General features: G+C 34.3%; 1 protein-coding gene across 4 annotated transcripts in view; it reads right to left on the bottom strand.

The window, feature by feature from the left end:
* LOC145694434 (uncharacterized) overlaps positions 1-15,337 on the bottom strand; it is a 238,260-nt gene that overhangs the window by 65,564 nt on the left and 157,359 nt on the right. Inside the window, exon 1 of one of the 4 annotated variants that reach the window (XM_081770644.1) lies at positions 859-1,462. The exons of 2 other annotated variants lie outside the window; for them this stretch is intronic. In XM_081770644.1, coding sequence (XP_081626770.1) covers positions 859-1,217 — 359 coding nt within the window. In that variant the 5' untranslated portion in view covers positions 1,218-1,462. Of the gene's footprint in view, positions 1-858; positions 1,463-15,337 lie in introns of those variants that run through there. One more of the 4 variants, XM_081770653.1, reaches the window with a different exon arrangement.

Below are 15,337 nucleotides of genomic sequence, written 5' to 3'. Positions count from 1 at the left end.
AGTGCTATAATGTGAAAGTATATGCATGAGTGCAACTCCGTCTCCCAAAAATCATTGTTGAAAATAAAAACAGCCGACTTTCAGAAAATGAACTAAAATAAGCAATGAATTTAGGCAACTAATTCTAGATTACTGGTCCCCCTTCCCATTCAGTAGTAATGAAGACAGAAAACAACGTGCCCTGCAGGGCTCTAACCCGCCTTTACTTGCTAACGCTCGCTCGGCAATACTGTGTAAATTAAATATATATACTTTAGTACAGAAAGAAACAAACCCACCTACTAACCTATATGGGGGACCAGTAATCTAGAACCTTCCCATGAATTTATGTAAACATTTTTCATTAAATATCCACCTATTATTAGTTAGACTTATATCTTATGTTTTATTAATGCCCATGGAAGATCTTCGGAAAACTGGCGTATTCGAGATAATTTGGGGATAAAGCTACAAACATCTATACGTTTGGTCCGGTATAAAAAATATCACGTTTGAATGTCGGAAATTTTCAGATCCCATTCAGCCACTGAAGTTTTCTCTTAAACAAGCCTCTTAATATGGAACACTATCGCAAAGTACCCATATCAACAATATCTACAAGAATTGTTTTGAAATGTGTATTCAATAATTAGGTAATCCTTCCTTCATTAAGATGGGTGCAGCCACTTGTGTTTCCGGGTACAAATTGTCTATGTGGACCGCGCCACTTCCAAACTGTTGATTATTAATTTACGTTCGACGTAGGCCTATTTCCCGTAATTATTTCTCGAAAAGTATTCCTTACAACTATAAAATTTCGTACCCATGTAACTGTATAATCAATCTGAACCACTTAGTGTGTATAAAATTTAACATTACCTTTTTGGCCCTACTGAATTTGAACTACTTGTCGTTAATTGCTTATAGTCATCACAGTAAGAAGCGCAAGTATCTTCAACCTCTACTTTTCTTAGTGTTTCTATATTATTTTCAAAGGCAGGATCTTTTACTCCAAATTCAGATTTCACCGTATCAAGGTTTAATTTAACATCCGAAGAATACATAGCAACATCCTTCTCTCTTGTTTGCTCTCCTTCGGTTGTAGATAATATTAGTTCTTTGCTATCAGTTATTTCGTACGTCCATCCTTTCCCTTCGAGTGGATCTTCCTGAGGAAAACCATAATCAATTTCTTCTTTGCACAAAAATTCCACCTTAACAGACGCTTCACCAGCCATTATGGCTACAAATTTAATACGAAATCGCAACTGTGCTTGATACTTCCATTTTATTTTATGCTGCCAGTGTTAATGAAATGACTTACAAGAACGTTCATAGAAGCAATTTTATACTTGCAATCAAACATGCAATCAGATCTTTAAAAATTACAGAATAATTACTCTTTTAAAACAAAACGTTTGAAGAACTTCGTTATTTGCTTCCAAAAGCCTATCAGTGTTGGTAAGTTTCCCTTACAAAATTTCCCTTTCCTCACACAAAATTTTTCCTATTTGTTGAGTGCCTAATTACTATGAAAGAACTTATATATGATATGATTAATTTAGCTATACTAATGGAAACATCGACGAAAGTCGTTTCATTCATTTCTTGCTTCTATTTTTTTCTCACTTTTTCCTTAACATTTTTTTATACAAAAGTTCAAGAATATCCAGCCAACAACGGGGACAAATTACGCTAATATACCGTAAGACATGGCTACTTTGGACATCAGTCATTACATTGAACAAAATATGAAAGGAGTTGCACAGTCCTCTATCGGCAAAACCATGAACAGAAATGTGGAAGTATCAACTGGCAATGTAAGATAGAACATCTAACCGTATTTTGACTAGAATGTAAAAGGGTAATATAAGTTCTAATTACCGAAGGTTTTTATTTATTTATTTTTTTAGAGGTATTGGAAGCAGTCACTGTAAAGGCCGCCAAAATTTGAAAGATTTCACGTATAAGATTTTCCGTCAAAGTTAAGTCAATTTCGTGGAATACTTTGTTACTGTATGTGGTTCGTGTCCAGCAGTTCCCTAGGGGGGCCTTGGGCAATTACAACAGTCCCGGATTCGATCCTCTGGGCCTTATGTAGTGTCGTTTTGATGTCTTATTAACACCATATTATGGGTTTGCCTAACGAATGATTATCAAAATTGTATTCAGAATCTCTGAATAGGACGTAGTATTGGAGGAAGTTAATCAAATGTGATTAATTAATCTAGAGTAGAGACAAATCTTTTACCCATGGTTTAGGGTTACACAATATTTCGTATTTCGTAATTCATGTATTTTCATTTTTACAGACTACGCATGCGCTTATCTACTTTTCCGTAGTTGCCACATTTATTTTACTCACCGATGCATAGGGATTCTATAAGTAATTCATACTCAAATCATCATTCTAGTTGTACTCAAAGAAGACTCTGAATACCAAAAAGTGCACCTTCCTTAGAAAAGATTTAGTATGCTTACTAACTAATCTGTGACTAACCTTCGGCTAACGAATTCTCTCTGAATACCGCCCTCTATGTTTTGTGCGTCTCCTTTAGACTTTAATAACAGTTCGGATCGTTTACCAAAGCTAACCATATAGCCATTGGACAACACGGTTGAGAGTTCGGGTCAGAACGTTCTGGGTAATCGACATAAAAGCTGATTCTAATTGTATTCTCAATGCCGATGCAATTTAATAATGTGAAAATTATTATGTTGCGTAGGCATTAGTTATCTATGCTGGAAAGGAAATAAAATTAGGTTATTTCTTAAAATTAGAAAATATAAATTTATATTATGATAATTATTTTGGTAAAGGATATGCAAGATTTTGCTTTTCACTTTAATAAAGAACACTAAAATTGCACAAACACATACTACTTTACATTTTGGCACTTTGATTAAAATAACTGAATATGGTAGTAGAATTTAACACTTGGCCCGCTTATTCTTATTGCAATCGCGGAAGACGCGGTAGTTGCGGGTTACCGGTTGTATTTCGCTACATCGTTATTTTCTACAATATCGCACTAGCACTTTTCACTCGCTCTGATGCTGAAGTAAAATCATTTTGGTGATGCCAAAGGGGATGTCCTGAAGGTTGCGGGGTGCATTCCCTTTCCTACCATTTTGTCTTCTTTTGATAGACTGGAAACTTTACGCTGCGCTATTACTTTAGATTTAACTTTTGAGGCAACATTTTTATTATCGTCAACGCACTTTTAATGTGTTAAAGCATTGTACTTAACAACGTCACTAATGTACAATAATACACTCAGTGTTGTGCGTTTACTCGTCCAGAACAGCCTTCATGGTAACTACTGGTTGTTGTCACACCAGGAACAATTGTCAGACTAACTGAATTTTTCTCCCCGTCTCCTCGCGATTCTACGCAGTGGACAGGCTCTCTATATAGCCTGGTGATATCAAAGCTAAAAATAGCTATGACAACCCATAGGAAGGAATTTTTAGAGACGAAGTTTGTTCCCTGTGCTGAAGTTTAGCATCTTATATGGGGAGACGAGAGGATCACCATGATTTCCGTCACAAACGCGACGCACACACATATATACATATTCATCTGTTTGCAAATTGAAAAATTTCTACGAGTGCTTTTATACGAGGTTTATTTAAAAATTAAAATTCCCTTCATCAATATTCGATTAGCTGGACCATATGGTTACATAGGCGCTCGACAAGACGTTTGTTTTGACGGGACTGAAAAACAAACAGAACCATGCAATACTGATCACTTCACTATTTTAAATCAAATTTTTTCCACTGGTCTTCAAAAGGTTAACATCGATTAAATCTTCTTGTGTTAGTATGACGAAAAAATTTTTAAAAGTCCATTCGGAAGTACGGTAACAAACACGTTGGCCATACAAAAGGAATTTCGGATTACGGTTGGGCCATAATTCTAATAAAGTTTATTAATGTCTTTATTATATTATCATTTGTTGTTTTAATATACTTAAGTGCCACAATTTTAAACACATAAAATATAAACAAAGTTATTAATATTTTCTTTCAAAATAGGATATTTGAGGATTTGTATAACTAATTACTAGCATTGTTTACCATTAAACACAAAATATTATATTTGTATAGTTATAGTAAGATAAAACATTTACTAATGTAGTGCCTTATACTCTCAAGTTTCACATGAATTAATTTTATTACTGCTATAATAAAACATTCATTTTCAATATTTACTTTCATTAGAAACATCTTCGAACACATTGGAAAACTAACTCAATAAAAGTATATTCGTTTTCATTATTTTTTTATTAGTAGTATTATTTTAGTTATCATTAATACTATGAAACAAAGATATCGCACACAATTTAAATTCAGGTAAGAATACACGTAAATATTTTCAAAATATTAGTTACGATATCAAAAATTTTACTTAAATCTACAACAACATTAATTATTCATGATATTTTACATTTATTACATTCCGGTTAAGAATTGACCAAGAATGGACTGAGCAGTGGATGGTTTGTCAGACGGTTACACTTTCTAAGTGTATGCCCTCCTAAATTTAGAAGATACCACCCACGTTAAACTTAGTTATTTCCTACCGGGCCCCCTTACATTTTTGGGCTGGCTACCGGCCTGCTGCCATCCCCACAATACACCACTGTTCTGAGTAGGTCTCTTTACCTGTTGGACTTTGTCGTGTGTAGTTGTCATACATGAATTAACTTCAACTTTCACCTGAAAATTAATTATAATCTCGTTTTCCCATTCATTCAAAGAAGAGTTTTTGGTACAGCCTGCTTGATCTCTTCGAGAGGACAGATTACTATTATTGACGGGGCAATGACAGAGGTCCAGCAACATCACATAACTGTTCACAGATCCATCCTTAACATATTTTTATGTATTCACGAATGATCTACAAAAGCTTATTAGGAAAGTTTTACCTATTCTTTTGTTTCTTTTCCACTTCGTTCGCCGTAGTAGGTGAAACATGTGTTAAATTACCGTCACCGAGGCTTCTTCAGAAGTGTGTGGGGTTTTAGCTCGAGATCGATTTATCAGAATAAGCATTTAGAAAGGTCAATAATTCCAATTCTCGAAATATAATCTGAAAACGAACGAACAACTTGAGAAAACAGTGTCGAAATGTAGGCTGATTGGGATGGATACGGGTAGAACTTGACACTGAGATATCATCTCGTGGTGAGTTATGGGACCCAGGGAAGAGTTGCACACATTTAAAGTTAATTTCAGAAATATGTAGATTTTTATAAAAGCAGAACATATTTCAGATTCTTAAAATAAATTGTTTTCGAAATTCCAGTAAAACTTCCCAATCTTATACTATGAGTTCCACGGAATAAACCTAATTTTTAAAAAAGACCAATTTTGAAAAATGAACCTTTCTCGTTCCATCTTAATTAAAATACAAGGGAAAAGTATTTTATAATAGTTCATAGGTGGTACTGACATATTAAGATTTAATTCTTGAACAAATTTTGGTTTTTTACATTTGTCACGCACTTAATGAAAAAGGTAATAAGATATAAAATCGTATTTGAAACATTAGAATGGAATTATTATATTATTTGTTTCAATGTAGATTGTAAAAATTGACTATTTTTACACAATAAATCTCTACCCCTAGACGTACTTGAAATAACGTATGAATAACTTTCTGATGAGAATTTAATAACAGAAAACAGTAAATACGAATTTTACAAGCTTCTTCAAACAGGGCATCTACTCCCTTTATCTTGTAAAACTTTGTATCAGATTGGAAACGAAATCTTGAGGAGGTAGAATTACTTATTCAATACTGTTTAAAGAAAATTGTATTGCTAATGGCTTACTCGGTAAGGTGTGTAAGTCTGTGTGAATTTAGTGAGACTATTACCAAATGTTTTGAAGTTTATTAAGGTGATATATTTAATTAGCATGTATTACAAATGCAACTAATAAGTAAACAAATGATTAGAACAGTGATCGCGTTATACAGTTCATAACAGCACATGAATCACCAAATACTCTGCGATTTTTTTGTTCTCTGAGATATTGAATAATATTTACCGTATTATATTATCGCTGTGTTGCTTTCTTTTCTTTGTTTCTTTCCTGTATCATTTTAGTACCCTAAAGTTTTTTTTCTAATTTTATACACTCAATCTTGCTTTTTCCCTTTTGCATATCCTTTCAATTGCGTATATACGTTCGAGGGTCCTTCGATTGTGTAAGTGTTTTTGAGTCAGATCATGTGGTACCCAAACATCGAGCTGTTCTTTTTAGCCAGCTTCTTCCAAATGGTTTGCGTAGCACTGTATGGTAAAAGAAGTATAGGTACTTGACCGTGAAATGGATGCTGACAAAGGCCTATCAGTTTATGTCCACTTTTGCTATGATTGGTCGCCCAGTGCGAGGAGCATCTTGAACATCGACATTTCTAGAACGAAAGAAGTCGAACCAATTTTTGTGTTTTGTCATTTATAACGTATCTTGCCCGTATACATCACATATTTTTCCAGGACCTGGATAGCATTTACACTGCGTAACATTGGAATTCCAGATCTCCCTTTTTCTGTAATGGACTGGACCAATGAAGAATCGAGTTACGGGTTTTGTTTGTTAATTGTGACGAAATTAGCAGGATTTTACGTGTTATAGATTTGTTCATAATTGTGGTCGTTAGATAGAACGTTAATATTTGAGCAAAAATTGTATAAGGAATGAAATGGTTGAGTTGTTTTGTTGTTAATTGCTTGGTGGTTTCTTTTTTCTGAAAAAAGTAAGAAAGAAGTGAATGGTATTAAGAGCTGGGAACCTTGAAAAAGCAAAAAACAAGTTGTCGTTTGGTACTGAGAAAGTCCAAGGCGATAAGTTGTCTGCCGACGTTTGTGTGGAAAGTATGTCTTTGCCTCGAGTTCTTTCCTATTCCCGTGCCTTCCTCTTGACTGTACTTACGTTTTTGTGTGATAAAATTGGCGGCAGACTCATAGTGTGACGTGGTTTGGAAAGTGAGTGCAGCTATAAAACGCAAACATATAATGAAATTTAGTGCTTTTTATAATTTGTTCAATGTGTGTGAAGGGTTATTATTTTTGTTCAGGTATTCAGTTTTGTTCTGTATTTTCTTTTTTAAATTGAATGTAATGGGTCGCGTGTATGATACTAGTGGGCAGCAAAGTTTGATTGAGTTCTTGTTTCAAGCTGTGTTACAAGCTAATATTAGCGATGTTTCTGTCTTTCTTCAGTGCCTTTTTGCTCAATGTTTATTACAGTTGCTACTATTAATTTATTTCTCGATTTTATCATATTTGTCGAAAGTTGTGTTTCCTTCTAAACTGCTCACTTTGACTAAACTACGGTACATTGCCGTCCTATTCGAACGGTCAGTTGTTCAGAAAGTGAAAGGCCAAAGAAGATTTCTAAGGGTGCAGATTTATAACTTTGGACAGGTAAAAGACAGGAGGAGTAAAAAATTAAGAATCAAAATATCATGGGAAGAGACCTACTTAGACTGAATGTTTAGTTGTGCAAATGTATTTTTTTCTAAATGAGTTCGCTTGTATAGTTGTTGATCCAATCAGTGATTCTGCTCCTTTCTGTGATTTCTTGTCTCATGTTTTGCTACATTTTTACCTTTGGATTTTTCTCCCCCTCATTTTTTTTCTTTTTTTTTGAAAATTGTGAACACGCAGTATGATTCAATATTCTAATATATCCCCTTTCCAATTAGATGTATGGAGTGTTTTTGCAATTTTTTTTGGAGAGAAGTAATATTTTTTGGGAGAGAAGTAATAGTTTTTGGATATAAGTAATAATTTTTTGGAGAGAAGTAATAATTTTGCCATAAAACGCGAGTTACAGCTTTCAATACTATTTACTTTTGTTCTATCGTTCTGACAATAATTAAGAAAGAAAGAGTTTAGAATTAAATAATTTCCATTGCTTCTATAGAAATAATCCGATTTATGAACTATATGAATTGTGATTTTGATTTGAGTAACTTTCTGATTGAATAATTTTAAGCGAATCTTAGAATGACTCAAAAGTTCGTGTTCAAATATACTGAATAATATTATTGCTTTATATTGTTTCTATTTGACTAGACTCATCGGAACTATGAATGTATACTGCTGAAGTTATACGCAGCAAGATAATTTTTAGGAAATTCTTGATTTTTAGAATATTTACATTGAAGTGCCTGGTTTTCTTGTTAGAACTGAATTTCATTATTCTGATAGATTTTTCGCGAATATTAGGTTGATTCCAAAGGTTGTATACATTTAATGGAATGCTATTATTGTGTTATTTTTGCGTTTCCTTTGTTAGAGATTACGAATTTTTTTAGGTATACTCCATTACATAGACGATGCGATAGATTGTTTTGAGATTTTCATAAATTTCAAAATATTTGTTACGAAAGTAGCAAACTTTTGTCATGATTGAAGGTTAATTAGACGTGAGATTTTTAAATTGTTTCCAGTTCTGAAATTTATTAGAAATTTTGAACTGATGCTAATAAATCAAAGCCACAATTATTCATGGTTGATTTGACAAGGGTTAAGTGTATTTGGACTACCTTAATTATTTTGTATTTGTTGACGGTGAATATACCGTCGACTAACGATTGGCTGCATATTTGCCTTCACACTTTTGTCTTATAGTTAAATTTTGTAAGGTTTGATGTTTAATCGATTCGAGATTTGTATATTAAAACGGAATTAATCAGATTTGAGACTTGATAGGAAATTTTGAATTTCTACATATAAAATTGAAGCCAGGATTGTTAATGCTAATTTCTATTTAATCGATTTCAAGTTTTTGATTTATTGTATCTGCGCTTATTTGTTGACAGTGAATATACTGTAGCCTAACCATTGGCTGCTACATATTCACCATCGCAATTTTGACTTGAACAAAGATGTTTGAAAATCTGATTTTTTTGTTATTGTTTTTTCATTGTTGAATATTTCATTGTGTATCAGGATATTGGATCATAGATAACTGTGAAAAGAGCAATCAGCTGAGACTTGTGCTTCCCTTCTAACAAGAAGGTGTTTTGTTCATAAATTCATCTGGAAATTCTTTGTTGTGAAGTAAAATAAAGTAGAATGAATTGTTAGTCCAGTCAAGGCTCTCAAGCTCGTTTCTTTCCTCTAGTTGTAACACTATCTTATTACACCCGCAACAGCACTGGTGAAGAATGCCGTTATCATCAGAAAGCGAGACAAGTCAAAATGCACACTTGACAAAAAGTCCGCAAGTACTCATTGTTCTTGCTGTTTGCTATATCGATGATATGCTATCCTGTTTATTCTTGTTTTAACTATTAACTCATGCATGATAGTGTTTTCAGTTCGTTTGATATACATTCTTCAATCAGTATTTACAGCAAATGAGTGTTCACTGAGCAAATCAATCGCAGCCAGATTGGTTTCTGAAGCGAGGAAAGAAATTATTATTAACAGGGCAATGACAGTCATGAAATTACATCACAAAACTGTACATGGATCATTTCATGTAGTGCAGAATGATATACAAAAATGTATTAGGGAAAGTTGACTTATCCATTCACATGTTATCCATTTCTCATATCATACCCAAGCACTTCAAATGTTTATTAAATCACCGTCACCTTAGGCTTCTGCAGAACTGTGAGTTCGCAAGCGGCACACCGACGTCGAAAAGACGTGGTTTTTTTGGTGTAAAACACCGTAAAATACACCGAACATGACGTGATTTACACGTCTTTTCCCACGTGGAAATGTCCGGGAATATGACGTGATTTTTATGACGTCTTTTACACGTCATAGAATATGACGTGATTTTTATGACGTCTTTTACACGTCATAGAAATGACGTGAAACTCACGTCTTTTTTACGTGATTTCCACGTGTAAATCACGTCTTTTTCACACCCTTCATGTGAATTGGGGGGGGGGCGTTCTCGAAATGAGGCGGCGAGAAGCAATGGGGTGTAGGTGATATTTGCAATAAAGTATGGATGTCTTAAAAATGGATTCTGCACAGCTAAATATACAAACTGGATGGTGAAGCTCGTCGCAGTCCAATAGAAAGTCTACCCATGAATGCTCTACGCCGAGCTTCATTATGCAGTTTGTATATTTTGCAATGCAGAATCCATTTTAGAGACATACATACTCTATTGAAAATGTCACTTACACCCCTTTGCTTCTCGCTACCTCAAATGTCATGGAAGTCTGACAGGATTGTTCAGTTCCAAATGTCAAAACCATTAGAAATTGATGTGCATCCGCAGTTTTGATATTAGGAATTTCAATACATGTACTACCTTGATTATTCGCCACACTTTTGAGGCTATTTATCAGCCCCTATTCAATCGTTTTGCACCAAAGTTAGGGGTTAGGCTACTAGGGCTACCTAGTTTTGGCCCCGTAAATTTTGAAATAGATCGGTTGAATAGTGGTTGAAACAAATAACCCTGAAACTGTGTCGAATAATCGAGATCCTACTATACATAGATTGAGATTCCTAATGTCAACACTGGATACACATCAATTTATGATTATTTGAACATATGGAACTGAATAATAATAATAATAATAATATCTACTCTAAAACACACAGCTTACAACACATTTAAAAAAATGATAAAAAAGAAAAAATCATACTTTTTCTTTTTTCTTAACTGCGTTTTTTTTCTTGACAGTTCTGAACTGATCTCTGGCCGCAACACTTTTCTTGGGTAAAAAAAAAAGTCTACGAATAACAACTTGACAACGATTATTATAAGTAAAAACAATAATGAAAATAAATTTACCCTTGTGGCTGCTGCTTGATTTTTCACCATTGTGTTGTAATTTGCATAATAATTTATAAGCTCCTATACCAGATAAGTAAGACCACTGGGTTATTGTAATAAATAATTGATCAGGATCGACCCTAAGAACCCTAGATCTTGCCACAGTGAAATACATCACCACCCTCTCTCGGAAGCAAACATTGGGGAACGTCAAAGTATTGTGGTCTATTTGATTGGTCTGTACCAAGAATTTGGAAATTTCGCTTCTCCGAAGGTTCGTATTATCTATGCATTGGGGATTTCCATATCCAATTGACCACCTCTAGTGTTGTTGATTTATATTTTTTTAGTATTTGGATAGTAACATATTGAAGAGTATATATTCGCCTCTTAATGTGTGGTATATTTACCTACACATTAAGAAGCGAATATACAATAGCTGTCAAGGAATAATTATATACGTAGTGCTACAGGAAAGAAACGCCAGCGCTTGCTCCGCGAAAGGATAAATTTAAAGCCATACATTAAAAAGAAAACCGAGACGCATTGGATCGACTTGAAAAACATAAAAAAAAGCCCTCGAATGTAAGACTCACCCTTGGCGGAATAAAAAGCCCTACAAAACTTTTAAGAATGAGAAAAGACGAATAAACATGGTAAAAACAAAGAATGAAATGGAAAAATAAAGGAACATTGTACTTACAGTCCTAAGAAAATGAAATGAAATGAAATCTTTGAGTTTTACGTCCGACGCTTATACCGGTTAGGCTAAAGGAGACGGTGATAATGAGAAATGAATGAAATGGTGGAATGAAGAAAGTGGGAGGAAACAGGAGAACCCCGAGAAAACCCACGCACACGGTGTTTGTCCACTACAAAGTTCACTTGGCGGGGGCTGGGATCGAACCCGGAACCCCAAGCACCAGAGGTGAACGCTCTACCACTGAGCCACCGCGGCCCTTAGTACTAAGAAGAATCCACTCGTTTTGTCACTAGAATTTATTCATGTGCATTTACTAGTACCTTCTTCTTAATGAAATTACGGTACAACACGTGCTTCCATAAATTTTATAGCTATCCATTATTACGCTAGTATGCGCACACATACACACAAACGCAACCACCACATCCAACACACACTCACATAATCAAGAACGAAGAACAATGGGTTTTATTGACAGTGCAAAATTTAGGACTAAACTTTTATAACTCCAATTTAAGACACCTTTATTTTGGAGGTGAAAAATCGAAAAAGAAAGTACATTTTAAAATTAATTAATCTCTGAGGGATGAAAGCGAAAACACATAACCATTAATTTGAATTCTACATTTATTAGTTATATGTACAATGTGCACGGTTTGTCGTATAAAATAATATTCATACTATTTGTAATGCAACAAGAAACACTGATTGTCTATATGATTTGTAATACAAACAAGAAATATGTAGACAATGCAAATCTGTTGGTTATAATCTAAAACTTACAGAGATCTTTTAATAATATAAAGTAAAAAGAATTAAATTTTCCTATAAATTTCGTATGAAGGAAAACACCTTTCATAGTTATTGAAAGTACAGAAATGTAGCATCATATCAAAAAAGCCTCACGTGCTTAAGTAGGTTAAAAATGGGGACTGCGGTAAATATCCCACTTCTTCATCTATTATACCAGTAGCAGTTTCTTCCATCTTTTAGTTTTCGAAAGAGACGCCTTTACATTGATTTCCAAACAAAGCGAGGAAGAACAGGTCAACATGTTTCAAGCATGCCGAATCCTTTTCATCCTCAAACAACAAGGCAGATGGAAGTGAATATCTTTCTACTAACGTTTTGAAGATTTGTGGCAATTGTTCATTTGAAAATCTTTATTTTTACTCACGAATGATAAGTGTCTTTAAGGCTAGTTTGCACAACGTGAACTATGCTCTTTTTTCCGCGGGAGTTAAATTTCATCGCCAGCTCTTTGGAAACCAAGCATCAGAGAAAGGTCCTTTTTCCTCCCAACGATGACAGATAGGAACACTGAAACAGAAAAAAAATCATGAACAATCATAGTGCAATTTTTCAGGTTGAAAGAAAATTTTAAAAAATAATTACAATACGTCATGTGTAACTACAATCAATACGCAATAAAACGATTAGTTACTGCACTCGCTTGCATGAAGTCCCACTTTTAACGGCCTTCCATACAGCGAAATTAAACTACCATTAATTTTAGTTATTCTGTAATAGCTTAACTTTTGATTTTATTGCACTTGTTAATTCTGATTGTTCAGGAGGATCAAACAAGTTGGGGGATATAAAACTTTGTATACACAGATACATGACAAATAATTCTGAAACACTCATAGAAGGCTACGTTACGTATGTGCTCACAATATAAAATTACACTTCAAGACCAACTTTAGGATGTGAGCTAAAAGTGACGATCAAGTATATTGATACGATATTACAACTGATGCAAAAAAAAAAACTTTGAAATGAAATCTTTGAGTTTTACGTCCCACGGTTATGCCGGTTAGGCTAAAGGAGACGGTGATTATGAGAGATGAGTGAAATGGTGGAATGAAGAAAGTGGGAGGAAACGGGAAAACCCCGAGAAAACCCACGCACACGGTGTTTGTCCACCACAAAGTTCACTTGGCGGGGGCTGGGATCGAACCCGGGACCTCAAGCACCAGAGGTGAACGCTCTACCACTGAGCCACCGCGCCCCCCCAAAAAACTTCGAGTTTTACGTCCTACAGTTATGTCGGTTAGGCTAAAGGAGACGGTGATGATGAAGACTGAATGAAATGGTGGAATGAAGAAAGTGGGAGAACCTCGAGTAAACCCACGCACACTGTGTTTGTCCACCACAAAGTTCACTTTGCGGGGACTGGGATCATAACTGATGCAGACTCATGCAGTAAGAATAGTTTTTATGGTATGAAACAAAGAACTTTCTAATAATAAAATAATATAGCTACTCATTTATCAAACACAACTAGACAACGATAGAAATTACATGTATTATCTTTCACTACTGCTATGTAACCCCCAAAATTAAGTCAAAATTCCGCATTTACATATCGTGACAGAACTGCGCTATCGGATGCAGCAATCTGACAAGATGCACACAGGTGGAATTAACCAGTAAAGGTATCCTTCTACTGTCATAAGAAATTTCATCCTGATTGGATACGATTTAGTAAGTTAAATTTATGATGCAAGACGAAACATATATTAGCATTTCAAAATATGACAAAAAATAAAGTGAAAATTACAAACAAAATGGTGCATAACTTATGTATTCCGAAAAATAAAAAATTGTGAGCAAACTCCCCCTTACTTGTTACTGGAGTATTTTTAAAAAATAAGACTTCTAGAACCAGAATTCTGTCACAAGCAGTAGGGTGAAAATCGTCACATTATTTGTTCTGAGCAAGATTAGAAGTTGCGGCAGTTATTATTATTATTATTATTATTATTATTATTATTATTATTATTATTATTATTATTATTATCAATAATAATAATAATAATAATAATAATAAAACTTCTCTTTGGTGAAAATTATATTTTACCCCTCTGTTGAGAAAAATATTTTCGGGAGGGGTACTTTTACCCATTCAAAAAAAAAAAACCGCGAACACTATAACATGTGATGCATTCCATATTAAAGCTTTGCTTATATATAAATACTCAAGTCAAATAAAATAATTGCTGAAGGAATAAAATTTTATAAACAAGGAAATCTTTAAAAATCTAAAATAATAAATAAATAAATAGAGTGTACCTGAAGAAGACAAAGGTAGTTGCTGAAACAGTTACATTTAAATAAAATTGGCGCAGCTGTGGCTCGGTGATAGAACGTTCACCTCTGGTGCTTGGGGCCAATGGTTCGATCCCAGCTCACTTCAAGCGGCTTTTCTTGGAGTTCTCCAATTTTTTCCCACATTCTTCATTCCACCATTTAATTCACTTCTCATCATCACCGACTCCCTTAGCCTCAGTGCCTGATCGTGGAACGTTAAATTGAATATTTCATTTACATAAAAGTATTGCCTTGTTCAACAATTATTTAATTTTAGTTAAGTACTAATAAAATATTACTACTTTCTTTCTTTTCTTTTTACTCGGCATTTTCTTACATGGGTATTATAAAATAACATGTCAAAAACTCACCTGTCGCATCTTTGGTATGTATATCATCCTCCACAGTGATATTTCTAGAGCAGCTCGACGAGCAGAAAGGGGTCAGGGTAACGGCTTCAAGTTTAGTTAAGAAAGATTCCGTGCTAGGTGGTCTGCTGTTGATCAACTCATCATTTGCAGGAGCATTGGCCACACGCTCTGGAAAGTGGGAGTACATGCAAGGCTTATTTTGAGAAATAACATGTATTTACACCTAGGCTTATTACAACGACTAAATACATTTAACATGAAATGAAGCAGTGGGTTTTTACTACATTTTGTATCATAAAAAAAAAGAGCTTATAGAAAGAAAAATGAGTTCGCAGGAAAATAGCCATAAATTTCACATGCTTTCTGTTCTGGATATTTTCAGCGTAAAGGACGGTGTGAAGAAGAGTCCGAAATCGTC

The sequence above is a fragment of the Thermobia domestica genome, chromosome 9 (genome assembly GCF_964235325.1).
Source record: "Thermobia domestica chromosome 9, izTheDome1.hap1.1, whole genome shotgun sequence".
Classification (NCBI taxonomy): Eukaryota; Metazoa; Arthropoda; class Insecta; order Zygentoma; family Lepismatidae; genus Thermobia; species Thermobia domestica.
The sequence above is the reverse complement of the archived record's forward strand: the minus strand, read 5'-3'. Positions and strand labels throughout refer to the sequence as shown.